This window comes from Arvicola amphibius, chromosome 7 (assembly GCF_903992535.2).
Source record: "Arvicola amphibius chromosome 7, mArvAmp1.2, whole genome shotgun sequence".
Taxonomy (NCBI): domain Eukaryota; kingdom Metazoa; phylum Chordata; class Mammalia; order Rodentia; family Cricetidae; genus Arvicola; species Arvicola amphibius.
Genome location: NC_052053.1, coordinates 56,871,157 through 56,897,654, shown reverse-complemented (window position 1 = coordinate 56,897,654; position 26,498 = coordinate 56,871,157). Strand labels below are relative to the sequence as shown.

Below are 26,498 nucleotides of genomic sequence, written 5' to 3'. Positions count from 1 at the left end.
ACTGATCTTCTAAGATTCACTGAGGGGAGGGGTCAAGCCATAACCTAGAGCAGACAAGATTAAAACCATACAAAATGACTGGGTGCTGGCTCAAAGAATAAAGGGCGTAAGCACTGGGCTCTCTACCCTCCTATTTCATAAGTGAAGAAATTAGGGTTCATAGAAGGGCCTAGACAAGGCCACACAGATGGAATGTTACCCTGCAGTTCTAACTCCTGGCAGAGGGGAGGAGATATACCATACCTGCATGCTGCCCAGGTGGTCTCTTCACTAGATTCACATTACATGGAAATGAGCACACCCCCATTCAACCTTTCTCTGCCTGCCTCATGGGGGTTGCTAAGTTACCCACTACAGGATGCTCTTGACTCGCATCATACATTCATCTTCTACTCGTTCCTTCCCTGGTTCCCTAATAACCTTTTCTGTGGGCTGAGCCCTGTGCCCATTACAGAAGAATGCACCTGCAGTAGAAACAGTCCCTCCCAGTAAGGCTGCCGGCAGAGTTCACGGTGATGATGTGCAGAGAAAACATGAGCCCTAAGTTATATGGTGCTTTAAGACACGAGACCCAATGCCACTGTCTACTTACCTAACTGCTAGGCCAGGTGACACAGTGGCTGCTAGAAGAAGAGCTTCACCAGTCAGACTGCTTGATGCTGGCCTGTTGAAGTTCTATTCCTCTGTTTCTGGTAATGCTCAAGTCTTGCCTATCCATGGGACAGTTGTAAGGGTTACAAGTGAGGGATGCAAAAAGGTTTAGATTCCACATTGATGCGACATGACTTACCACTTGGAGCCAATTAGAAGTTTAACATGGCAAAAACTGTACAGGACCTGTGCCCATAGCCCAAATCACTAGCTATCTCAGAACACACACACAATCAGTCCCCTCCATGTGAGGTGAAAAACCTCTAATGTGAAGAAGTTTGCCTTACAGGCCCAGAAAGCAAGTGGAGTTTGCATTTCATTCAGTTTTATTGATATGTCTTTGTGCGTTTGGGATGTATATATGTGCAGATGCCCACAGTGGCCAGAAGAGGGCAGTGGATCCACTGGAGTCAGAGTTAAAGCAATTGGGGGATGCTGGGAACTGAACCCAGACCCTCTAAAAGAACAGTGAGCTCTTTTTAACCACTGAGCCATCTTTGCAGCTGGTACTGGAACTTTCAGCAGATTGAGTCCTGCACAGAGTAGTTCATCCATTCCTATTTTACACATAGCATTTATTTTTATTCATTCAAATGGAAATGCAACATGTCAAGGCATTACAAACCACAGCAGCCAGACAAAGGGGTCAGTCTATGGCAGAGTCCAACGTATTCAACACAAAAGAGCCACAGTGTGGGTGCTGCTTGCAGGGCTCAGAGCAGCAGGGTCCCTTTGGATGAAGGCCAGGCATCTCTGGGCGAGGCACTGATGATAGTCCACACATGCAGGCTGCTGCTTCAACCACGGCGACACTTGTAAAAAGTCCAAAGTCTATGTTACCATAGGCCCAGAAGGCATGGGGCAGTCCATGATGCTTGTGGTTTCCAATGTTTAACACTATACATCTTGAAGTTATTGCCAAAGACTTTACACTGCAAATTATAGTATTTACACTGTGTACTTGGGGAAAACAGTAAATACAAATGGATATTTTAAACAGACTCCTAAGCACAAACTTGATCAATATCAGACTGGAGTCTTACATGGAGAAAAATGTTACCTGTAATTCTGCAATAAACAGGTTTTCCCCTCCTTAAACCAGCAAAGTGCTTGCCAGGGTCTTGGTGTGTTTCCTGGGATAAAAGAGCTTTGGACAAGCCATAAGGATGCTCTGCCTCACCTGGCAGTGTCTACAACTGAGCATGCTTTCCAGGCACAGGAATATGGGTAGTTAAGCACCTCCACACCACTATGATGTGGCCTGCCACCGGAAAGATGCCATGTGAGCCAAGTGAGCTAGGAGGGTGTCAGCACTCTGAATCCTTCTTAGATGTCTTGTGAGGGGTGGATGCTAACCAGTCGCACCAGGCTAGCCTAAGCATAAAACATTAATATTAGAGAAGGGACTGATACATCTGGTAGCAGCACTTCTGTCCTTAGGCTAAGAAATAGTAGAGGCTTACCTGGCTCACATCCAAATCCTCCTCCATAGATGGATGCCAGCACTACCATGAGGGTCAGCTGGGACATGATTATATCCAGGGGATAAGTTTACTTAGATCCTGTGTCTTGTTACTGATTCACTAAACCAGAGTAAGATGGTATGCTCAGCCAGGAAGGGTGGAGCACATCAACCACTCAGAGGAAGGCAAGGAGCCAGAAACTAGAAAAGCAACTTTCTGATTTACAGGAAGACCCTTAAAGGCAGTCTAACCACTCCTAACCACCTAAGATTGTCCTTACTTAGATCTCATTTTCTTGACCACTCAACAAGGAATGAAAACTTTTCTGGCTCCCCAAGGGTACAGCATAAAGAATTAGAGACAGAGGTTTTTCTGTTTTTTTTTTTTTTAATTTTGACAATTATCTTTTTCCCAAAGTACGAAAACAAACAGATGGCATTAAGCTTATAACTGAAGACTAGGACACACTTGACAGGCATCTCTATCACCAACTAACAGTGCCAGATGACAAGAACCAACAGCCTATCAGGCTAGAACACAGCACAGGACTTAGCTGCCAAATATAAGGATATTCCTGGTATCAGCTATGAACAGAGTATAGACTCTTTACTAAAGGTAGAGCCAATCTCCATCTACTCCATGCACAAATCAATTTCCCTTCCACGAACCTAGAAAGTTCTCTAGAAAAATGCAAGGAAAGTTCCTTTTACTATCAGCCTCAGAGCTACACCACATCTCCAAGACATGACCAGGCAGCAAAATCAAAGGCAGTACAGCCCTACAAAGCAAGTTCTCAACCTGTGGGTCGCAACCACGTTGACAAACTATCTCCAAAATACCCTATTTACATTATGACTAATAATAGTAGCAAAATTAGTTATGGAGTAGCAATGATTGGGGGTCACCACAACATGAAGAACAGTATTAAAGGGTTGCAACATTAGGAGGGTTGAGAATCACTTCTCTAGAGGCAGCTAAGCAAGGCTGAAGACAATCAGCATGTCTCAGAGGCAGAATTCCTGCAGATCACAAAATCTTACCAAGAGCAAGCTGTTGTTGCTGGAACTTTCTAGGTGAAAGCTGCTTTCAAATGAGTTAAAAACTGCCCTAAGGAAAGTACCTGGAGGAGAAAAGAGGGATTCCAAGGAGCACCCAAGTCTACAAGGCCTAGCCTAAAGTGAGTCTGCATTCCATACAGCTTCACTGCCCCGTGATTTGGTTCAGAAGAAGTGATAATGGGGGGGGGGGGGGGGGCGCACAACATGGGACATGACGACAGGACTGATGTCCATCAGTTTACCCTCGCACACACAGGCCCCAAGCCAAAACTGGCCCAAATACAAAAAAGGGCAAGGTCAAAGAAACATTGTTAGTGATCTTTAGGCTCAAAAGAAAGAAAAGGTCTCAGTGCTACCTTATCACAAAAGACCGTGGCAAAAAAACCTTCCAATGCTCCAGCTGCATTTTCCATCCTAATCCCAAGAGCTCCTTGCCCTTTAATAGTCTAGTACACATGAAATGGAAAGGCATAATTTGTAGTTACAGGCATGATCTACCATAATCAGAGTGACATTACTCAAGGTGATGTATCTGTAGCCACTTTACCCTCCTGAACTCATCTGTTGACTGCTCACTACCCAGACCACAGTCCATACCCTTCAGACTTGTCACCTAGCGTGTCCCAATCTAGCCCCAGTACCTCTGGGCAACATAAAAGTTGCAGCTGTGATACAACCTCTCTACTGGACCATGTCACCCTCTAGCTCCAGCCCCACAGCTGCTGCCTCCTTGGGCATTCCCCACTTCATCTTCCTCCTCGGAGAGAGCCTGGGCCCTGTTGTTGCACTCTTTGGACAGCAGTTTGCATCTCACTTCCTGCTGACAGGATCTGTGCCTCACTTATCCTCAGTACTTGCCCAGGAGAGCTCAGGAAGCTGCCGCAGGACAAATGTAAAGGGTAAATAATCTCCACCGACTAAAGCCAGGGCTGACTTCTGGCCTGGTATGTAACTAATATGTGATTGGACACAGCCGCATTTACCAATGCCCAGATTTTCATTTTAACAAATGGGAAGGTGACATCTTTGTGGCCCTGGAGTTCTCATTACACATTACTCAAAGACTGATAGGCTTGGTGTTGCAAATACCTTCCAAAGCTTTGACCTAAGGCCTTCAAACAGTAGAACCTCCAGTTCTAGTCCCCAGCAGAGCTACAGAAATGCAATGATGCTGAAGCCCATCCTGACCTCATCACTACTACTTGCAAGACCCTAGTTCTGAATCCCTCCTCCCAAAAAAATTCCAGCACTGAAAAGAATACACCTCATTGTGATTCCCACATGGCTTTCTATCCATGACACATGAGACTAACATAGACGAAACCCAGAGCAAATCCTTCAGTAACCACATAGCTTTATCCCTCCTTAAGAACCTCTGTAAAGTAGATGCACCTTCCGACTAGTTAACAGCTATACTCTATAGACACTGAATCCCAAAAAGCACTAATCCTTTCAGAAGTTAAAATTTTTTAAATTAAAAAAAAAAATTCTAAATGAAATCAAAAGACAGACCCCAGTAAAAGGGAATATCCAGTATCTATCATAGTTGTGTTTAGCAAGCCCAGCGCTGTAAAAACAAAAGGGTAAGGATGACAACTGACAGGCTTCAAATCTGTCTGCCTGATGTCAAGATGATTGTGCCTAGAGCCCCAGTGGAGACTGCCCTTGCTCCATCCACCTCAGTGGATCTGAACTCTTTCTGCTCAGAGGCAGCACTACTCCCCGATGGGAATGCTTATGCAGATAAGCTGCAGGCCCGGTTCAGTGCAAAAGAGAAGCCAGGACCCCAGCTCTGCTAGCTCTAGCTATTCCCTTCATCCTTATCTGGGCAAGTCAATAGCCTCTTCCTCCCTCTTCTCATCAACCATGATTATAGGTCCTTGGGTTTCTAGATGTCCTTCCACAATTTTCTCACCACACTGGAGAATGGTAATCACAAAGGGCACAGCACCCAGGACTCTTTGCAAAGTAGCTCTAAAAAAATACCTCCTCTCATCTGAGGAACCATTCCAGCCCTTATGCCAAGGCATTCACAAGGCCTAGCAGACTGCACCTTTCTCTGCACACAGGCATCCCTTGCCAAGGTACTCTCCAGAATCACCTCACTGCTCAGTACTGTCCCAATCAGCTGGGTCACTTGGACCAGGGCTGCTGCAATAGCCCTTCCGAGGCTGTTAGTCAACTCACAGTTGGTCTATGAAACTGAAAATGGACCTACTAGACATCAGCCCTGAAACCAGGAACAGCATCCCTATGAGGTGGTGCAGCAGAGCTGTTAGCTGTGGTGATCCCACTACAGAAGACAATTTTGACTCTGTTCAAACCTCCTGACGTTCTCCTCCCTTCCTTTGCCTTCTACCTGCCAGTGGTCTCTGTTCCTTCCTTAGCTCTCCTAAGATTGTCATGTAATGACGTCAGCTAAAGTAGAGGGTTATAGTAAACATTTCCCCAAATCCAGCTCCAGAAAGAAGAGCTATTCCCAGCAATGTCATCCAATCCTGTCAGAAGTGGTTCAAATAGACATCTCTGGCACAATTTCTTTTATACTATCTAAACAAGTATCTGGTTTGTTTTGTTTTGGACAGGAGGTTCTCATTACATAAGCCTAGGCTTGGCCATGAACTCAGTCTTCCTCATGCACCACCACAGCTCATAGATTGAACACTGTCACCATACCACAGTGCTCACTTCCTGTGTTCTTTTGAATCAGCTTCACCTGCCCTAAGGTGGCAGCTTCATGTTACACTGCCAACCTGGCTGCTCATAGCTGTCTTTACCTCTCTGGAACCACATATATGTGGGGAAAAAATCCTTTAAAATAACTGGTAAGAGTATCTATGCTTGCCCAAGGCCACCCCTTCACTACCTTTGAAATACTGGTCCTTTGATCTTATTTCCAATTGATGTTAGCCATTCTGGGTTCTTCAAAAGATGGCATCCATAATTTCTTAGTGTAGCCTCAAAGAGTATGGGAGATTTTACAAAGTGAGCCCAGCATTAGACTGCTCTGGAAAGTGCCACTGTGAGGATGACCCTTTGGTTAAGCACATACAGACTAGCCAGCATTATATGACACACACACCCACACCTCCCGAATCACATTTCTAAAAGCTTGGGATCTCTCCAAGCAGCATTCACTAAGTTTGCACTTCACTACATACAGTTTGGGGAATATCACAAGACTATTAATATTTCAATGTGCAGCTAGCAAAAACCAGGCTTCCTGGCTTAGAGCTGAATTCACAATCCATTTCCAAAGAAACCAGTGTAACATGAAGCTGCCACCTTAGGGCAGGAAAGCTAACAGGAGAGATGGATTGGTTTTGTTTGTTCTGTTTTGTAAGGCACACACAGTATAGTCCCAAAGTCTAGAAGAAAGGGAAGTAGAATGTACCAGAGACAGAGGAAAGGATACTGCTGTCATATAGCCTTGGAAAGCAGGGTGGTAATGAGTGCACAGAGCCAGCTGATTATAGCATGGTCAAGAGCACGTGGGCTCTGCCACCAAGCACTATGTAACTGAGGAAAATCATTTTACCTAAAACCTTTTCCTAGTAAGAGCAAACCTCTAGGTCCTTCAGTTGCAGGATTCAAAACCAGTCCCCTAGGAGAGTACAAGAAATGTCATTTCCTCTGTGTGGCTCAATACTCACTCATTATAAGCTACAGTATTTTTACCACAGACAAGCAGAGTGGTTTATAGAGATCTCTGGGCTTTTGGTCCTTGTAGAACAATAATCCTTGCACCACCACTCCTTCTCTAGGACTTGGCACTAGAAATGGGCCGCAGAATGGAAAAGGGCCCTGCAGTGCTCTGTGTCCCACCAAGACCAGGGCCTCACATTCTTTCACATACTTTGATGCTCTAGAACTTGGTTAGATTAAGATTCTGCCAATTCTTTTCCAAGAATGCAACAGAGCATGCTTCCCTTGTCAAAGATGACAAGAACAAAGAAGAAGATAGAATTCTATCTATACTCCCTCTCCACATCTCATCTCACTGCTGCTAAGCAAATGGTAATAAATTTGGGAGGATATACAGACAGAGACCCCATGGTTCTCAAACCAGATTCATTGAACCCTGGCCTAAGGTGGAGGGAAGACTCACATTCCAAACTGGCAAGTGCCTAACACTCAGCATAGGTCTTTTGATGTATCACTGTCCCTCCTATACCTACCTTCTACCCCAAACCTCTTCCTTCTACCCAGTGAGCCAAAATCTCATCCAGCTCCATCACCTTTCTCAGACAAAGAAATATGTTCCAGAAACAAGAGCTAATGAAAACAAGTACCTCAGCCTCTTGATATTTCATCCAAACAAACAAAAAACAAAACAAGCTTCCTCTGTTGGCATAGCCCACTGTGTTCTTTCTCTTCATTCCATTTGTTAGATACCCTTTTCCCATAGGCCACCCCACCCCCACAAATAAATAAATAAATAAACAAACACACACACACACACATACACACACCAAATAAATAAATAAGTAAATAAATAAATAAATAAATAAATGCAGAAATTCCTGTTTTTCAGGATATACTGCCTGCTCAGGAATATGCTTAAGACAAGAGGCATAGAATCCAGCCAGTCTTCATCTTTGCCTTATAATTTGAAGCCTGTAGAGCAGAAAGCAGCATTGGCACCAAATGGAACTCACTCCTGTCCCTAGCACCTAATCCTAAATATCAGATTCATGTCTAGGTCAGAAATAATAGCACCTGCAAGAAGGCTGCCTGAGAATTAATAATGCCCCAGTGCCACATACACCTAATAATACCAATTCTGGCAATATTTCTTCCTTATTCTCTCTCTTTTTAAAAAAAAATTTATTTATTGTGTACACCATAGTCGGTGGTGGTGGTGGTGGTGGTGGTGGTGGTGGTGGTGGTGGTGGTGGTGGTGGTGGTGGTGGTGGGTGTGTTAAGAGCCTTTCTTCAATGCTGGCCAAATACAGCTAAGAACCTAACCATAGTCTTAGCTAAGAAGGAACACAGTAACTTTTACCAAGTAACACAAAGTCTAATTTACTGGCCTCCTTAAACATAATCCTTGTCCACACGGTTTGGGTTTTTTTGTTTGGTTGGTTGGTTGGGTATTTTTCCCTCTGAAATTCAGCACCACTTCAGAATTCAATTTGTGTTTCTACTTAACTTACCTCCTACTAACAGTCTGGGACACAACCTGTCCACCCTTCTTCTGAGGCTCCTTAGGTCTTTGCCAGCATGTGCGAGCCAGCACTTGCATGGTAGTGCATCTTTATTCAGTTCAGAAGCAGCAACTTCACCATCACTCCATTTGTCCTTATATTCAACAGAAACTTCCCAATTGTGTCCAAATAGGTAGACAACCAGATAAAGATAAAATATACTAATGCCCTAAGAGTCTCAGACAGAAGGGAGGGAAGCTTCATGTGGTGGTACATGCAGACACTAATGTACCATGAGACAAAAGACAGGGGACAGAGGACAGAGGGCAGGGACTCTTCACAGAAGAATCTGAATTAACAGCATCCTAGGTGCTTCCTGGGTCCTCCTTTTCTTTCCATAGTTTATAATAACTTGTTCTCTAAAACCAAACACCACAAGCCTTCAAGACTAGATTCTGGCCATTGTAGGGTTTTTATTACTGAAGTGTGGGTAGAAAACTTGAATCAGCAGATAAATGGTCTAAGTTCAGTTCTTGTGAAACCCTAAGCACCCATAAATCCCCAAGTATTTACAAACCCTGAGCTGCAAGTTGGCTGGTGCAACAGACATATGAGCAAATCTGTCCTGCCAAGTCTGACCTCAGTCGGGGGGCACCCCAAACCTATGAGCACAAAGGAGTAAAAGTCCAGCTCACCCCAAAGCAGGTCATGCACCTGCTACTTAACCAGCATAGCATCACATCCATTCTTCTGCCTCAACCAGAACAGAAGAGTCAGCTTTCATAAGTACTTCCTGTGCACCAGGTGTTATATTTATGCTGGCTTGCCCTGTCAGCTGGGTACCTGTCCCTTTAAGAAACAAGCTCCCTTCCCAGAAAAGCAAGCTGATCTCCTGCATCCTCTCTTCCTTTCCCTGTTCTTCTGAAGAGGCAGCCTCTGCCTTCTCCTCCTCCCCCTTTCTCTTTCCTTTTCCTCTCTCCCTTCCTGCCTCCCTCCCTCTCCTCTCCTCTCTCCATAACCCTCTTACCCTTACACTTCATACCCTCCCAATACCCACTAAGTAAACTCTATACCCAAATACTCTCTGCATGGTGTTATCTGTCTGTCTACCACCCAACACAGTCTTTTCCGTTCACAGTGGAACTTGCCAGGGTCACCCACACCAACACCAGGTACCATTAAAAGCTTTAAATATATGAACTCATCAGATACCCAAACTCTCTGAAATGAGAGAAATGCTTTGGCCTAGATTCCCACATGCTTTCTATCCCTATCTCTATCTGTACTGTAAAGCTTATATAATCCAATCCACATGATGGTTCTATTTTTAAAAACTTCCAAAGATCATTGCTTCAAACATTAATGGAAGCTGTTAGTTGCTAACTGAAATGATGGTGACGTGGGAAAAGGTATCTATTCGTGCAACTAATCCAACACAAATTCTTTGCTTAACAGTCTTTCTATAAGACACCATTAGGAGAAGGAACTGAGGCTTAAACAGGCTGCACTGTGTGCTGGTAAGTGCCACATAGACACACACACCCATGCTGAAACTCATTTTAACTGCAGTTGTCACTGACATCCCACCCATCTCCCTCCCAAGCCTCCCAGAAATACTAAGGAACCCATAGTCACTAGCTGCATGGCATCAGATGTTGCAGAGATCAAGCCTGAATGCCATGGTACCTATCTGGTTCTGGTTGAGTTGAGGTGACACTGGCATTAAAAGAATGGACAAAGGCTGCTTTTCAGATGTCACTCTGCTCACAATGCCCCCAGTTTACATGCCCCGACAGGGAGAAAACATCTCTAGCTCATTTCTGTTAGTACTGACTATTCTCCTGCACTCTAATCATTAGTAAGTAAGTAAGTAAGTAAGTAAATAAATAAATAAATAAGAATCAGGATTATTACAGCAAGTGATTTATTATAATGGTAGTCAGTGTTTACATTTCCCACTGTATTCTTTGCAGACTACAGAGACTGCTGCCAAGCAGGGCTGCAATGTGTGCTGGGCGCCCATCCCATTTTTTGACCACACATGTGGACAGAGCAGAGCAGCATAACAAGAGCAGATTTCAGGCCCTCAAAAGTGCCAGGAAAGTATGCTACATGAGGAAATCCTCAAGTAACATCAATTTTCTGGTGTTAGAAAGCCTACAATGTTCAGTATTTTATAATTAAACTAGTAAATAAATTAATAACTTTTCCCACTGTTCTCTCAAAGTTGGGTATTTATTTACAACAAGGCCAATTCCACCAGCAAGGAAATGTTCAGATTTCAGATGCTCCCACTGATCAGGATCTCCTTCCCTGGTCCCAGAAAGGACCTGGCATCAACAGGCACAGGACTACATTGCTCTGCTCTGCCTTGTACAGACTTTAACAGAAGTCAACCTCAGAAAATGCAGGTTTTATATGGGAACAGAGTTGTCCCAGCAACCTTAATGCTAGAAATGAACAGAAACTGCTATAGAAATGTAAAACATAAAATTTATTTTTATATATCTATCTATATAAATACAGCTTTAGCACAGAACATCTAACATAATGAAGTGTATTTATGGGGTATACTAAATGAAGCAAATCCTTATTAAAGTATCTGGCCTAACCCTCACATTCTTTAAATACACTTTGTTGATGACTGACTACAGTGAGAAATAATACTCTAGGTACCCTACTTGGAAAACATAGATTCCTAAAGTCAATTTGTTTTCTGTGGACTCTGCATCACTATTTCTGAGTCTTGCTCAAGTTGATTCTGCAAATAACTTAACACAGCCAATTACACATATTTCCCACAGTTAATAATAATTTTGTCTTTTCTATTGCTTTTTTTTTAATGGCTTCTTGCTGTTGCTGTAATGGGGCATGCAACACAGGTCAGAGAAGGTTTTCTTCTTGAGAGATTGGCACTTATACCCTCAAACTACGTAGCAATTGCACACATAAATCCTATGGCACTGTCACCAATTTTACTGTTTCTGATATTCCAGTTTCTAGTGCCCTGTCATTTTAATTCTTCTTTAAGTGTTCCTACCACTGAATTATTATATTCAAACAAGTGCTTCCATGTATAATTTACATATACATTATATCCTAAGTTTCTACCCACATACACTTGACTCAGTGAATGTTTCTCCTGAATAAAAAGCATTTACAAGAGTATTAAAACAAATGCTGAAAATTACTATTTTACATTTAGGCCATAAAAAGTTAAAGTTAATGCAGTGACATAAGACCTAAGAGATCAAATATATCATATGATTGTCATATATGCAGATTGTGTTAATTGGTTATTTTTTCTTTAATCAGAAAATAAAAGAGCTTACCTTTGTGTACTGAGATCACAGCTTACAGTCACTATAGCTCAGCCTATCTTATACAAGTGATATGGCTACGGAGGTCCGAGGAGAACGAGAATAAAGTGAGATAAACGTGCTGAAAACTGCTTAAAAGTATTAACCTGAAATACACAGAGGGTCCAACACCAGTTTTAAAAATACATCAACGAGGTATTCCCAGCTCTTCAATTAATTATGGTGACTGATTCATGATTTTCAAACATTCACCCAATTTTTAAACAAAAAAAAAGAAAAAGAAAAGAAAAGGCTAATCCAAGCATGACCAGTATTCTATTCCCAAGGTTAACAATTTCAGATATTACAAAAAAAAAAAAAAATCAGGAGTTATTTAAACCCATCCCCTTACTTCACCATACTATGCATCAAACCTCATCAGCATGAGGTATGTCAGCTATCAATGGAACCTCTATGGGTAATAAGAGGTGGGGTACTCCTGAAGCCTTAAGGGACACAGGTTGCCAGCCACACCTCTGGTGAAGTGCTGGCCCCCACCAAAAGATATGGCTTAGGGAGGACACCTGTCTCAAAAAAATTCTAATACTGCTAGCTGGACAGTCAAAACTGTAAGTGCTCGAGTTATGTGCTAAAAATGACTAAAAGTGTCAGAGGATAGCATAGCTCACACAGAGATTCTAAGTTCTACATTAATCTGTAAATTCCCTGACAAGAGCTACACCGAAAAGTTTACATCTAAATATTGCTATATTTCCAAAAGGAGCTTTTAAATAGTTATCGTGGCTTTGGACAAAGTATTGCTCTTCTTTAAAATTCCCAGTCATTGTTTTCAAAAGGGGTTAGAGTGGTGGGTTTGAAAGCTGGGAAGCCTCAGGGCTCACAATGCTCTTAAGATAAAGAAACTGCCATTCAAGCCAGACAACCTGATGGTTCTAGAAGTCAGAGAAGAAATCTTGAGGGCCCAAGTGAATAATAAATGGTGCGACGCTCAGAGGCTGGCAATAGGGGCTGTCAATGAAAAAACCACCTACAGTGGAAAAAAGAGCAGAGAAGCAGAGCTTTATGTTAATCTCACACAAGTGGACGAAGCTAAGCGCTTCATTTATATTTCTCTGTTCTTTCAGCTGTAAGTGGAATTTTCATTACAAAATGAAGGGTGGGAAGAGCAAAAGGTGGGAGGACACTTAATTCATTACAGCTTTAAACAGTTGAACTTGCATGGTTACCACTTCTAACATAGGGTTGACAGCTCCATTATTTTAAGTAAAGCAGAGAAATGTAAAAGTTTGCAGCAACTCGGCAGGTTTACAACATGGTTAGTAACTTCCAACAAACAACAAATTAAGAAGGGGGAAGACTTGGTAGAAACCATTTGAAATGACGGCCATCATGTTGGAGAACAGCACAGCTCCCTCTTCCATCAGAGAGGGGGGTGAGTTATGAAACAGAGTCAGAGACTGCAAAAATATTTTCTTAAGAGAAATCTCCAGGGAGATTCCAGCCTAGCGTCCAAATTTGATAATCAATTTCAAATAATACAACTGCAACTGCCAATTAATAGTGTTTCAAAAAACAGAGGACCACTGTAAATATTTAATTAATAAGAACTGGACATTAGCAGCCATGCTTCTTCTTCTCAGTGATGGCTCTGTTTCATCCATAGGTCAGCAAAACAAATCAATGAACATGAAAACTCCCAGCTGAAAGGGGCCCTGCTCGATTACATCTTGCCACTAACACACATGATGAGAATGACAAGTTAAAGCTATTTCCAGCCAAGTGACAAGGTTTTATTAAAGTATCACCCACCACTAGCAGAAACAAAGGGTCAAGGAAGGAACAGATGATTGTGCAGTACATATCTGAGCAGTGGTGCCGCACTTGTGCCTTCCTGCTTATCTCGCCCTTGCTTCCAAAGTTAGTAAAGACCACTTAAAGTAATAGGCACCTCTTAGTTTTGAGAAGGAATTTAGCAGAAAAGTAGTTATTTCCTATTGAGTCATCTTTAAGCCACAGTAACTTGTAAATGTCTGCAGAGGACGACATTGTCACTTGAATGGGGGTGAATACCTTAATGAAACCATTACCTTCTAGTAACATCATCAGCTTTCCAAACAAGGTGAGAATGCAAGTGAAGACTTGGGTCTGCACCCTTCACAGAACAGCACAATGTTACTGACTCAGTTTCCACCAGTGTAACCAGGTGTCTTAAAAGTAAATGCTGACCCATGGCTGAAACCTGTCACTTTTCACAGCAGCACTCAACAAGAACTGGGACAATCGGAGAGCAAGTTTTTATGGGGATCCTGTTGCTGCTTTAGATTCTGATATCATTGAAGAGGAAAGGAGACCCTTCAAGGAATCCCAGAAAAACTGCTAATCGTCTATCTTCATGAAAAAGCCAAGGAGTGAAGAGTCTTACAGAGTGAAGAAGGCCACAAGAACAAAAGAGGGTGATTGATTAATTTATTTTTTTAACTTGGAAATTCGTAAACTAAAATATTCACAATCCTCCTTCCCCATCTTTGAGTGGTGCCGTCATTTGAATAAAGCAGTGCTGAGATAACAGAATGTAACCTTATCATGGGGATGCTCTGTACACTGGAGTACAAGAGCTTACAGAGTAGACTGAGTCGGACTAACAATCATCTCGGCTGTGTTTTAGCAGCTTGCTTACAAATAATGAATGGGTTTCTAGGGTTATTATTAGTTTGCAATTCCTTGAAATTTTATACCAAAACATATCAAAAATAATAAGCTAAAACAATATTCAAACCCATATTTTATTGGTTTTAATTACACACTTCATTATTTACAAAGTTAAGTTTTAAATGAAAAGTTTCTACTGTATTTGAAAAAAAAATTAACTACAGCCCAAATTAAAGTGCCCTGGGGCAAGCACATTAGTCAGCTATGAATCAGTGGCTGCATCAGGAACCAGGCAGTACTCTTGTGTTACAACAAAGCAGTTTATTTGTGATCAGTGTTGAGACTCTATACATCCTTCACAAATTTAACTTTACATAATCTGATACTCTGAGAACGTCAACTTTGAGCTGCTAGACTTACTTCGCTACAACGAAGGGGCTGGTATAAATTATTTCCAGGAATGAGGTACCGTTTCACAGAACTGGTTTCTTTTTGTTTGTTTTCAAGTTTTAGAGAACTGAATTTGCATTTGTTAAAATCAAAAAGTAGGAAAGATGTTCTTTACAAATAATTTGATCAAGTATGTGTTCAAAGAAAGCAGGATAAAAAGGCTTTTTCTCTAACATTCTGCATTGTACTGTACTGTTGTTCAATAGGAATGAGCTTCTGTCATTTGCTAAAAGAATGAGTAGTGGGGAACAGGATATGTTGGGAATTTCATAACGGGTAACAGAACCATTCTCTTGGGCAAACCTACAGAGAAAAGAAACGGAAAGGACTCTAATAAAAATTTCAGGTTAAAAAAATTCTTACAATAATTATCATTAACCATTTCCAGATTAGTCAGTCCATTTTATATATGCCATTTTGGATGAGGCCCACAAATACCTCACAAATCAATTGCTTTTCTATTTTGATACATCATGTTTTCTGCTCAAAAGTAAAATGCCTATATCACAGAATGATTCTCAGAAATGACATCTGAGTGAGTAGGCATGAATTGTAAAGAAGATGGTATATGACATATTTAGGAGAAATATGTCACAATTTAAGACTTTCTGTGCAGGCATCAACTCCCAGGAAAGAAAGCTCCAACCAGAGCCACCAACCAGGTGTTGTCTTCTCATGGATGACCACTAATGCTGACATGGCAAATCTGGAAAGATTAATATTGTTTTCTTAATTTCTAATTAATGCGTTCTTGTGGCCTCACAAACTCCTGCACACTAAAGAAGGATTTGAAATCTGCCCCTGTCTTTATGCTGATGTTTAACCTAGGAGAAATCACAAAGCAGCAACAGCAGGTATTCAAGAGCACCAGATGATCAGAGGGAGATAACCCCACATGCAACAGCTTTACAAAGGCCAAAAGACATATTTACCTTACAGCCAAAATAAAGCATTGTTTTAGTAGATTTGCATCACAGTAACATTTAAAAACCAAATCCTTTATGTGAAAAATGGGGCATCAAATAACGCCAGCTTTGGAAGTCAGTTATATGGCACATGAAAGAGGAGCCTACTGAGGCTCAGAGGTCACAGGGTGAAAGAATGTTAAGGACAAACCAGGAGAGAAAAATTAAAAAGACTGAGGGAAAACATGGATGTAACTGAAGAGGCTAAAAACCAAATTTTTAAAAGAAAGAGTCTCTAGCAACACTTTACCATAATAAATTCTTATTATTATGTGATTGACACACAACTGAGAGTAGAAGCTCTGGTGCTCACAAAAGGCATAGCAGAGCAAATAAGTCAAATGTGCTGTGTCTAGGTTAGGAACTGACCCCATTCTAGAAGAATGAGGTATTCTGGACATTCAAAAACTAGAGAAAAGGGCAAATGCCAATGGCCAAACTGAAAAGACTCCAGCAGTCTGAATTCAGAAAGAACTGTAGGTAAAAACATATTCTTGGAATAGTCCCTAGCCCCCATATTTAGGATTACTCTAGTTCAGAATATGGGGAAGACTGAGCCACATGAGTGTGCCAGAGGAAACAACTAGGCATAGTACCTAAGTCTGTACTTTGCCCAAACAAAACCTTCTACATGTATTTGACCCTTGCCAAATTATTCAAACTCTACACTTCAGCAAAACAATGTCTAAGAACCTGTAATTGTCATCAAAACAAAATAGTAAAGTTGATGTGTGAAGAGAAAGGGCACAAGGTGAAGGTCTGAGCTCATGTAGAGGATTCATGCCACAAATAGCAATGCATAGAGGACCTTTGCCTTCCATGTGCATGCATGCCTGGTTTGGGGCTGTGTGGACACACACACTCACACACATGCACGTGCGTGCACACACACACTCTCTTTTACTCTTTGTCAAGCATCCTGTAGATGGTGGCTGATTCTGTAACATTCAACATCTGAGTTACAAAAGATGTCTAACAGCATATCACTGACTCCAAACCTACTGCCTCCATTGCCACATAAACCTCATTCAAAAGTTATCCAAAGGGCCATTAGTGTTCATTCACATATCTGCTGCTACTTTTTATTTTGAAAAGGAAAGAAGTGACAAACCTAGGATTTTCTACCATCAGCTACTGACTTCTGAAGAAGAACAGGTAACATTGACAATAAACCCCATCACCTCTGTGGGACCAATGACATCTATCCATTCCCAAAGGAAAATGTATAGCAAAGACTAATGGGTACAAATTTAAAGTGATGGCTTCCTTTATTTGACTCAAACCACCCACATTCATAAAATACACATACAGAAACTAACAATGTGGCCATGTAACTGGTAGGTGGCCATGCTAAAAACTGGGTGTGGCCCTTCAGTAGCCTTTGAATGGAGTATAGGTTTGCTGTAAGAATTACTTCAAATATTTAACACTTCAATATGGTCAGAAACAGGCAATAAGAACAAGCAGTTCTCCAATCAGGCAAAGCAGAGAGAAGAGCAACTTCAACCAAACCAAGAACCACAAGGTTGTGGCATTTGAGGGAATTTAAGTTGAATCACTAGAATGATTAGATCTGAGATCCTCCAACTTGTTTCTGGAAACCCTGATTACAAACTATGCTCTGGGTTGCTGTGAGAGATAGGCTAGGAAGAATAATCAGTAAGAAGGTATACATACCATATGCAGGAGCAGCTGTGCTGTAACCATATGGTGTTCCATAACCTGGTCAAACAAGAAAAGAGCAATTAGTTCAGGCTTACTTGGAATACTCCAGACTCTGGAAGGCCAAGAGCAGCCCTACAGCTCAGTCACCCCCTAGTCCTGCTTAAGTGTAGAAGTCTCACATTATGACCTATAGAGAATTCCTTAACTTACTCTAACATACGCCTCCTCTCTTGTTCTGTTCAATGGTGTTCTCTCTCGCACTCCCTCCATCTGTACTTCTATACTTACTGTAATTTATCTACTTGTCTGTATGCTCCACTAAAGTGACAAAGGTCACATCGTAGCTTTTTATCACCTAAACTTAGCAGAACAAACAGCATTTGTTAGCCAAAATAATACTTAGAATCACCTCAATCACCAATTTCTCAAAGATGGAACAGGGAAACTTTCCATGGTTCCTTTCAGAAAAGAGTGACAGAGCTGCAGCCTCAAATGCCACTAAAGCGCATATCTGGGTCAGGTCATGAGCCCAGTGACAAGGTCCACAACTTAACAGTATCTGAATGCCAGACTCCAGCTCAAAGTCTCCCTGTAAAAGTTGGTAACTTGATATATTAGTGTCTCTTGCCTATAAAAGAAAAACTGATTGTAATAAGTGAAAACTATTACTAAGAAAACAACTGTTTTTGAATGAGTTAATCCAGACACTAACTGCTCACACATCCTTAAACAAGGAGCACACAATTTGCCATATTCCCATCTTTTAAACTGGAAAATCCAAGCTTCTTTATAGTGTTTCTGTAAGGTTTAGATACACCATATTAATAAAAACTGCAATTTTCCATCTTTCAGAAAAACAAAAAGCATACAAATATGAAATGGTTTGGCCAAGTTCCAGGGATCACATTTTAACTGGGCTCTAACTACAATGAAGGCCCATCACGGTCATGCACACTAGTAATTCCAGTACTACAGATGCTGAGGTAGACATAGGCTTCATAGAGTAAGGTTCCAGGGCATCCTAACCTATGAATCAAGATCCTGCCTCTAAGTAATACATAGAAACAAACCAGGCTGGGCATGATGGCCCATACTTTTAATCTCAGAGTTGAGAGGCAGAGACAGGTGGATCTCTGTACATTCAAGCTCTACAACTTAGCAAGTTCCAGGCCAGCCAGGGCTATAAGTGAGACCCTGTCTGAAAACACAACATGACATGGATGCTATATAAAACATATTCAAATTTAAATTTTTCATACAAAATCATATCACAACTGCTCTAGAACTACTTGTGCTGCTCAAAATCCTTGAAACTGGCATCAAGGATCAACTCCCCAGGACTAATGTCTCCTCCATTGTCCAACCCATTTCATAAATGTATTCCAGGGAATGAGAGCTAGTTCTTTAACCTACAATGTCAAAAAGTTTTACTGAAAGAGTTGAAACTGGTAACTAGTTAAGTTGGCCAGTGATTAGGCCACTAGGATTTTAACCCTGACCTTTAACTAAGCAAAAAGGCTGAGTTCCATAAAGACTCTTTGAGCATCCATACTACAAACAGCAGCTCCATGGGCAAGGAAGTTAAAATACATGTAAGAACGTTCACCTATGCCATCCCTGGACATAAGACAATTCACTAATGACAGAACTCATCAAGATCCATATGAACCTTAATTCTTTATTGCCCTTAATTCTTTATTGGTTTGGTTTTTCTTTTTTTAAGTTTCAGGAAACAAGCCTTGTACAGAGGTCAAAGCAATGGCTTAAGACAGAAGATCTGGCAACCAGGAAACACACACAATCCTGCTCAGCATCACAGGATAAATGCAGCTGCATACCCCTTGGGCAAGAATCAAATCAAAGATCTTGCAACAAGAGAAGTTACCAAATTGAGCCCCAAAGGAAAAGGTCATCAAAAAACAGACTCATCTCAATAAATACCCATTACTGAAATGAAAAATGTCAAAGCTATTAATTATCAATAAAGAAAGTAAGGCATAAGAAAGAAAAAAATTTTTCCCCTCAGACAGGGTTTCTCTGTGTAGCTTTGGTCCCTGTCCTAGAACTAACTCTTGTAGACCAGGCTGGCCTCGAGCTCACAGAGATCCACCTGCCTCTGCCTCCTGAGTGTTGGAATTAAAGGCGTGCACCATGACTGCCCAGCTCAATAGAAAGGTATCTTAATGTTGGACACAAACTGAAAATTACATGTCCATTTCCTGTCACACTTCTTCATCCCATGAAATGACCCTCCTATTTCATCAAGCTAAAACTTTGGCATTACTCGCTTAAAAGAAAAAAAAGTGGCTAGTAGCTATAAAACAAAGGACACTGAGCCTTTGTTTGTTCATGATCCTAGAGAAGCTAAGTAATAAGGTGAACCCAAAGGAAAATATATATATATCCACCTGGAAATTGGAAAGGAACAGGATTGACTGGCAGGGTTGGGAGCATGAGGGTGGGGAGAGAAGGGAAGTAGGAGAAGAGGAGTGGAGAGGAGGAGGGGAAAGCAGAGGAGAACTTGAGGGAATGGGATGGTAGAGATGGAAGAAGGACAGAGAGCAAGGAGAGAAATATGTTGACTGAGGGAGCCATTGTAGGGTTAGAAACCTAGAGAAATTCCCAGGAATCCACAAGGATGACCCCACCTAGAACCCTGGGCAATAGAGGAGATAGGGCCCGATCTTGACTTGTCCTATAGTCAGACTTATAATTATCTTAAATATCACCATAGAGCCTTTGTCCAGCAGTCAAGGCCCACGTGGGAGCACTGGACTGAGCTTCCAGGGTCCGGCTGAGGAGTGGAAGGAATGAGAATGTGGGCGGGGGAGGTCGGGACCACGATGGGTTCGCCCACTGAAACAGTTTGCCTGAGCTGATGGGAGCTCACCAGCTCCAGCCGGACTGGGAAGGAATGGGCATGGGACCAAGCTGGTTCCTCTGTGTGTGGTTGATGGTTGTGTGGCTGGGGCAGACTGGAGGGCCACTGGCAGTGGGGCTAGGATTTGTCCCTGCTGCATGTACTGGCTTTTTGGGATCTTCTTTGGATGTATGCGTTGCTCGGCCTGGATGTAGTGGCAAGGGCCTTGGACCTTCCTCAGGGCAGTGTGCCTTGCCCTCTCTGGGGGTTAGATGGGAGTGGGGTAGGACGGTGTTTGGAGTAGAGGGGGGAGGGAGTGGAAACTTGGATTGGTATTTTTTAGAAATCTAATTTTAAAAAGGGAATGAAAAAAACTTTGGCAGTACTCTTGAAACTTCACTCTTCAGTCTAAATATTCCACCTATGAACAATGTTGCTTTCTGTAATCTGTTCTCATCTTGTCATCCGTCTATCCTTGCACCATTTACCAGTTTCCAGTCTCCTGTACAAGTAACACATGTACAACAGTCTTTTAAAGTGTGCCATTATGCCCATGTCGGTCCTTGCATATATTCTTTACCCTATAGAAAGAGTAATATTTCCAAATAACATACAAGTTTGCCAATCTCTCCTTAGAACCCTTGATGACTTTCTACTGTACTTAAGATCCTAAAACAAAATCCAAGCCATAGACTCCAGGACTGGATAACTCATCAACTTTAGCTCACACTTCCCCCCAACCCCAAGTTCTTCCCAATGTTGGGGGATATTTGTACACAGTATGAAAATGTATTGCTGTGATTGGTGTAATAAAAAGCTGAATGGCTAATAGCTAGGCAGTAGGTATAAGTGGGTCTTCCAGGCAGAGAAAGAACTCTGTAAAGAAAAAAGGGGAGATGCAGAGCAAGCAGGATGTGCAGGAAGTATCTGCCATGAGCCATGAGGCAAAGCACAGATTAGTATAAATGGTTAATTTAAATTATAAGAGCTAGTTAGGAACAAACCTAAGCTATAGGCTGAGCTTTTATAACTATTAAAAAGCTTCCATGTCATTACTTGGGAGCTAGCAGGACAGAGAAAGACTTGTACATCCCACTGCCATGTTTTCCATCCTCCAAATTATTCAGTGTTTCTGTTTCATCGAATAGGTCAAGTTCTCATCATTAGTACTGTGGCAGGGGCCCTCCAAGAGCCAAGAAGAAGAAACATGCAACTCTAACACATCTCTTCTGCAACCAGCCTTCCTTTGTCCTCATTCCAGCACTTTTAGCCTCACTAATTTAAAGTACCTATTCAGAATGTAAATTACCTCATATGGGTGATAAAGAAGCCAAAACTGTACAAAACACTTTTTTTGAGATATTAACGGCTCTTTGCCTTTTAGGAAAATTTCCAGAAACCATGCTAGCACACAATAAACTTCTGCCTGCAAAAGAGCCTCATTTCTCTATTCAGAAAGCCTGCAACAACAGTAGTGAGTCTCTGCACATGCAATTTGCTTTTCCATCCCAGCCTTCTCAATTAACCCCTACTAACTCTCCACACTCCATTCCAGTGTCAATTCCTCAGGGAAGCCTTTGTGGAATCACTAGACTAGATCGAGGTACTCTGTTACATTCTCACCACATGATGCCTGTCTCCTCCAAGACTCAGTTTTAAGTTTTGTTATTTGGTTACTTTTGTTACTTTCCTTTCTCACTGTAAACTCAACAAGGATAAAATCTATGGTATGTTTCAAAGCAAGAGAACTCTATAAGACATATCCTCTGGAAATACAACCAGAGTGAACTTATAATTCCAAAGCACATCATTCATAAAACTTCCCAAATGGCAACAAAATGCACAGTGAAACAATTCTAAAGGAATTCTTAGGGACAGTCCCTAATTTTAAAACAAACAAAAAGGAGAGAGAGAGAGAGACCTAAAGTTCATACAAATTTCATCTTGGTCAACAAATACAAATGGCTTGTCAAGTGAAAATTTTCACTGCTTCACCGCTGCAAAGAATGTCACTTTAACAAGCCAACTGGACATCCATGTTTAAAACAACATATGGATTTGAACAGAAGGCTGATAGTGGGCAGCTTTCTGGATCTCACTCAAGCATGTGTTAAAATGAAAAGACCAATAGCTTCGGGAATGCTAGCACCAGCATCAAAGACCTACCTATGCTGCTTGTTTCACCCAGACCTGGTTGACCTACCTGGAAACTACCTTCCACCTAAGGAAACGCTGAGGACTAAAAAGTGAAGTAACTTATATGGCATACCTTGTATATATGAGCTCTGTAAAAGCAAGGTTTATCCATCCCACAAATCCCCCCAACACACATACTCATGCACACACGCTGTCTCTCTCTCACACACACTCTCTCCCCCATATTTCTGTTTGTGTTATATTTGACTGTTCTCAAATATTGAAATACATAAATATTAATTTAACCAGGATTCACCCTATTAAGAAGCTCCATAGCAATTTAGGTAAACCAAGCATGACTGTATCCCCCACAGGATACATCCTGCTCTGCTGTCCAAGCATCAAAATTTGTAGAACAGCTTTTAGATTCCATCCTGCACCACCCATTCCCACCCTATCAAAGTATGTTCCTTCATCCAAAGTCAGCCATACTTATCTTTCTTCTCCCTATAGAAAGGTTTTAGTTACTCAGAAGATCCCTTTTGAAGCTATGTACATATACACGTACATACAAGTGTGTGTGTGTGTGTGTGTGTGTGTGTGTGTGTGTGTGTGTTCGTGTTTGTTCCTCTTATACATGTGTGGTATTTCCAGAGACCACACAGAACTTTGGAAATGTTGTTTCTTCAGGCCTGGAATCAAAAAGGCATTGGATCTTTAGCAAGTGGCACTAACCTGGAGCTATATAGCCAGGAGCTGCTGTAGCCCCCACGAATGCTCCCCTTGTCAGAGTTCCTCTTCCTCTTCCCCGAACTGCCTGAACTGCTGCAGATACTGCCGTATTCACAACACCCTTTGCCTGTAGTAACAACAGTAATAATTTATTTCATCACTGAAAAAATTTTCAGTCTCTCATCTGCTATGGAGCTTCAGTAAGCCATTTACCGGAAGACTTCTCAGTAGACTATCTGCAAAACAGAAATGACAGCTATCTTAGCAAGCTACTCTGAAGAACATGCTGAACACATGAAAATACCGAGTGACTATATCTCACCCAGGAAAAAACTTCTACATACAAATTTGAGTGGTCAAATTACATCCAAAGTCATTATAGACACATGACACATTGGTTTAAAAGCCACTGAATTTTCTACCTAGAGGCAGAAAATATTCCAGCAATAAACTTGTGAACCTGAGTAAGGTTAGAAAAGAAAAGAAAAGAAAAAAGACAAGAAAAGAAAAGAAAAGACAAGAAAAGACAAGACAAGACAGACTAAGACAGGAAGAGCAAAGATGAACCAGTCCTTTATCATTTCAGGAGTTCCTGGGATTTCTTTGAGGTTGTTTCTTCTGCCTTATGTACACATGCTTGTGTTTTTATGTACTAATCATTAAGTTAAACACTACCTGAAACCTCCACTTGCTTCGAATGCTATGGAAGACTAATGACATCACATCTCTCTCAGGCACTCTACCCCATTAACTATAAAATGAGGATGAGACTTACTTTGTTTTTCTTACATTAGTAGCAGCAGTGAGTATACATCAACACTAAGAGAAAAAAGTAACAAGATCCCTAACATTTCAGAAATCAAACTGTGTCTAGTTTTATTTCTTTTTCAGTACAAAAATACAATAAAAACTCAAACCATGTAGAAGGCAGCGGGTGTGGGGACACACAAAAAGTGCCAGCTAGAAACTGCTGGACCCTTCCTGTGGTCAAAACCCACAACAGATGATGCCGACCTTTAGAACCTCAGAACCTCAGCTCTGACCAGCCATAAGAAACCTCCAAAGTAGAACAGATAGATATACACAGAGACAGTTACTTCATTTTTTCTGAAATTAGCCAAGCCATATACAAAACATTGCTCTCTGGCTAGCAAGCACATGGAATACAGGAATTTTATAGTTTCTAGTGTAGAAAATTTCTAAAAATGAATGGATATTTTTAAAAAAAAAGACACAGTTGAGCTCAAAGTAATCATATTTGATGTCAGAGTATCCCCACACAGATCTAATTTATGTTACCACTAACAAACTTCATTATCTAATTAATACTTTAATCCAGGTTAAATTTTTAATTAATTTTGTCTATCAGTGCTTTGCCTCTGTCTGTGTGTATATAACACATGTATGACTTTGCCTGTGTGTGTGTATGTACACAACATGTATAACTGGTGCCAGTGGAGGTCAAAAGAGGGCATTAAGTCCTCTGGAACTGGAGCCACCAAGTCCGTGCTGGGAACCAAACTCGAGCTGTCTTCAAGAACAAGTGCTCTTAACCACTGAGCCATTGCTCCAGCCCCTGAATATAGGCTTTGTAAATAATAAAATTTCCTGCTCAAGTGGAGGATGTCTCCTATGGGAAATGCATACCAAGGTGACAAAGATCTTTCTACTTAATCTAGAAAATAATTGACCCAATTTTCACTGAAAGAATTGAAAATACTTTATTTTTACATTTATACCTCTATAAAGATTTTGCTTAATTTTACTTTTGTTACAAAACAAATGTCAAGATGGATGAAATATGCAACAAACTGTTCATGGCCTTTTGCTGCTGAAGCCTGGTTTAGAAGGACATCTATTCGTGATGGTCCTATCAGTCTGGATGTGCATCTGCTATAATCCTCAGAAAAACCAGGAGAAACAGTTTCTCACTGTCAGTCTTCCTTCCACAATCCCCACATTACCTCTGGAGCCAGAAGTAGTTATAGAGGAAATAAATGATGATGACATCTAAGGGAGAGTAGAGCTAAGCATGGTGCTGAGTACCCATCCTAGCACTTAGGAGGCTCAGGCAGTAGGATTGTAAGTTAAAGATTGGCTTGCATCACAGCATGAGAACTAGTCTCAAAAAATCCAACCACCCTGATCATTAACTAACCCAGTCACCCACCAAAGCAAAGTTAATAAAAGAAATAAGTAGAAGAAGATTTAACAGTGGGGAACTACAGGAACATGCAATTGCTACCATGATTTTCTCAGCTGTTCTCTCTGTTTTCATCTAAAATTTCAGATTACAGGACCAATAAAGAAGCCCTGAAAGCAAACAGAGACTAGCACCTAGGCAGCAATTTTCTCACCATCAGATAGAGCCAGTCTGTGCCCAGAATTAAAGTAGCAGCAACTTCCCTGACACTTGTGACTCTGCTGTGTCATGGTACTCTGGCTTTCATTCTTGTCTAGACAGTGTCACATAGGAGTACTGCTGTTCCTTGGAACACATTTCTAAGACTGGTTTTTCCTATGTATCCACATGAAAATTAAAGTTATTTTTCCTATTTCATCATTTAAAAGAATGAGAGTAATAAGTTTTGTTTTGATTTTCTTTGAAACTCACTATACAGACCAGGCTGGCCTCAAACTCTCAAACTCAGAAAGATCCATTTACATCTGCCTCTGCAGTACTAAGATTAAGGGTATTTGCCACTGCACCCAGTTATAATTGCTACTTTTAAAAATTTCCCCTTAGCAAAGAAAGTACAGTGGTTTCACTATAACTTTTTTTTTCCTTTATGAGGCAGAGTTTCTCTGTGTAACAGTCCTAGCTGTCCTGGAACTAGCTCTTGTAGACCAAGCTGGCCTTGAACTCACAGAGCTCTACCTGCCTTTGCCTCCTGAGTGTTGGGATTAAAGGTGTGAGCCACCACTGCCAGGCTCACTATCACATTTTATGCTTACTTTGATTTTCCTTGATGATTCCTCCCCTAATCCTTTCTACTCCCAGTGCCTCTGACAAGGAACTTTATCAATCATGTAATCATCTACAAGTTTCCTAATTTCTTCCTCTGTAAAATGTGATGGTGTTCTACCCTCCTAAAATGGATTTACCATATGTGAAAGAATCTAAATATGTTTCGTTAAGGTTCAAATAGTTTAAGTTCCTTTCATTAGTATAAACATTTATTATATTTGTTTCCATCACATAATATATTCAGCCATTAGTGTTACCACCAGCACTCACTATGAGAAAGACAATATGTCTTATATTTTACTTACATTATCTTTTCCCCTCAGAATTATATAATTCAGACATAAATGTCTAGAAAAATCTCATACTAATACATATAACCAAGAGGCCATCTTTCCCAAATATCTTAATAATTTATAAAGATTCTGGGCCTCCAA

General features: G+C 41.2%; 1 protein-coding gene across 9 annotated transcripts in view; it reads right to left on the bottom strand.

Moving 5' to 3' along the window:
* Window positions 1-1,209: 1,209 nt before the first annotated feature.
* LOC119818587 (spermatid perinuclear RNA binding protein) overlaps window positions 1,210-26,498 on the bottom strand; it is a 139,598-nt gene continuing 114,309 nt past the window's right edge. For 3 of the 9 annotated variants that reach the window (XM_038336128.1, XM_038336129.1, XM_038336136.1), the window contains 3 exons: window positions 23,100-23,223; window positions 17,381-17,425; window positions 14,092-15,041 (listed from right to left, as the gene is read on the bottom strand). In XM_038336128.1, coding sequence (XP_038192056.1) covers window positions 14,965-15,041; window positions 17,381-17,425; window positions 23,100-23,223 — 246 coding nt within the window. In that variant the 3' untranslated portion in view covers window positions 14,092-14,964. Of the gene's footprint in view, window positions 1,464-11,140; window positions 11,786-14,091; window positions 15,042-15,071; window positions 15,445-17,380; window positions 17,426-23,099; window positions 23,224-26,498 lie in introns of those variants that run through there. The other 6 variants (XR_005286163.1, XM_038336132.1, XM_038336130.1 and 3 more) reach the window with 6 other exon arrangements.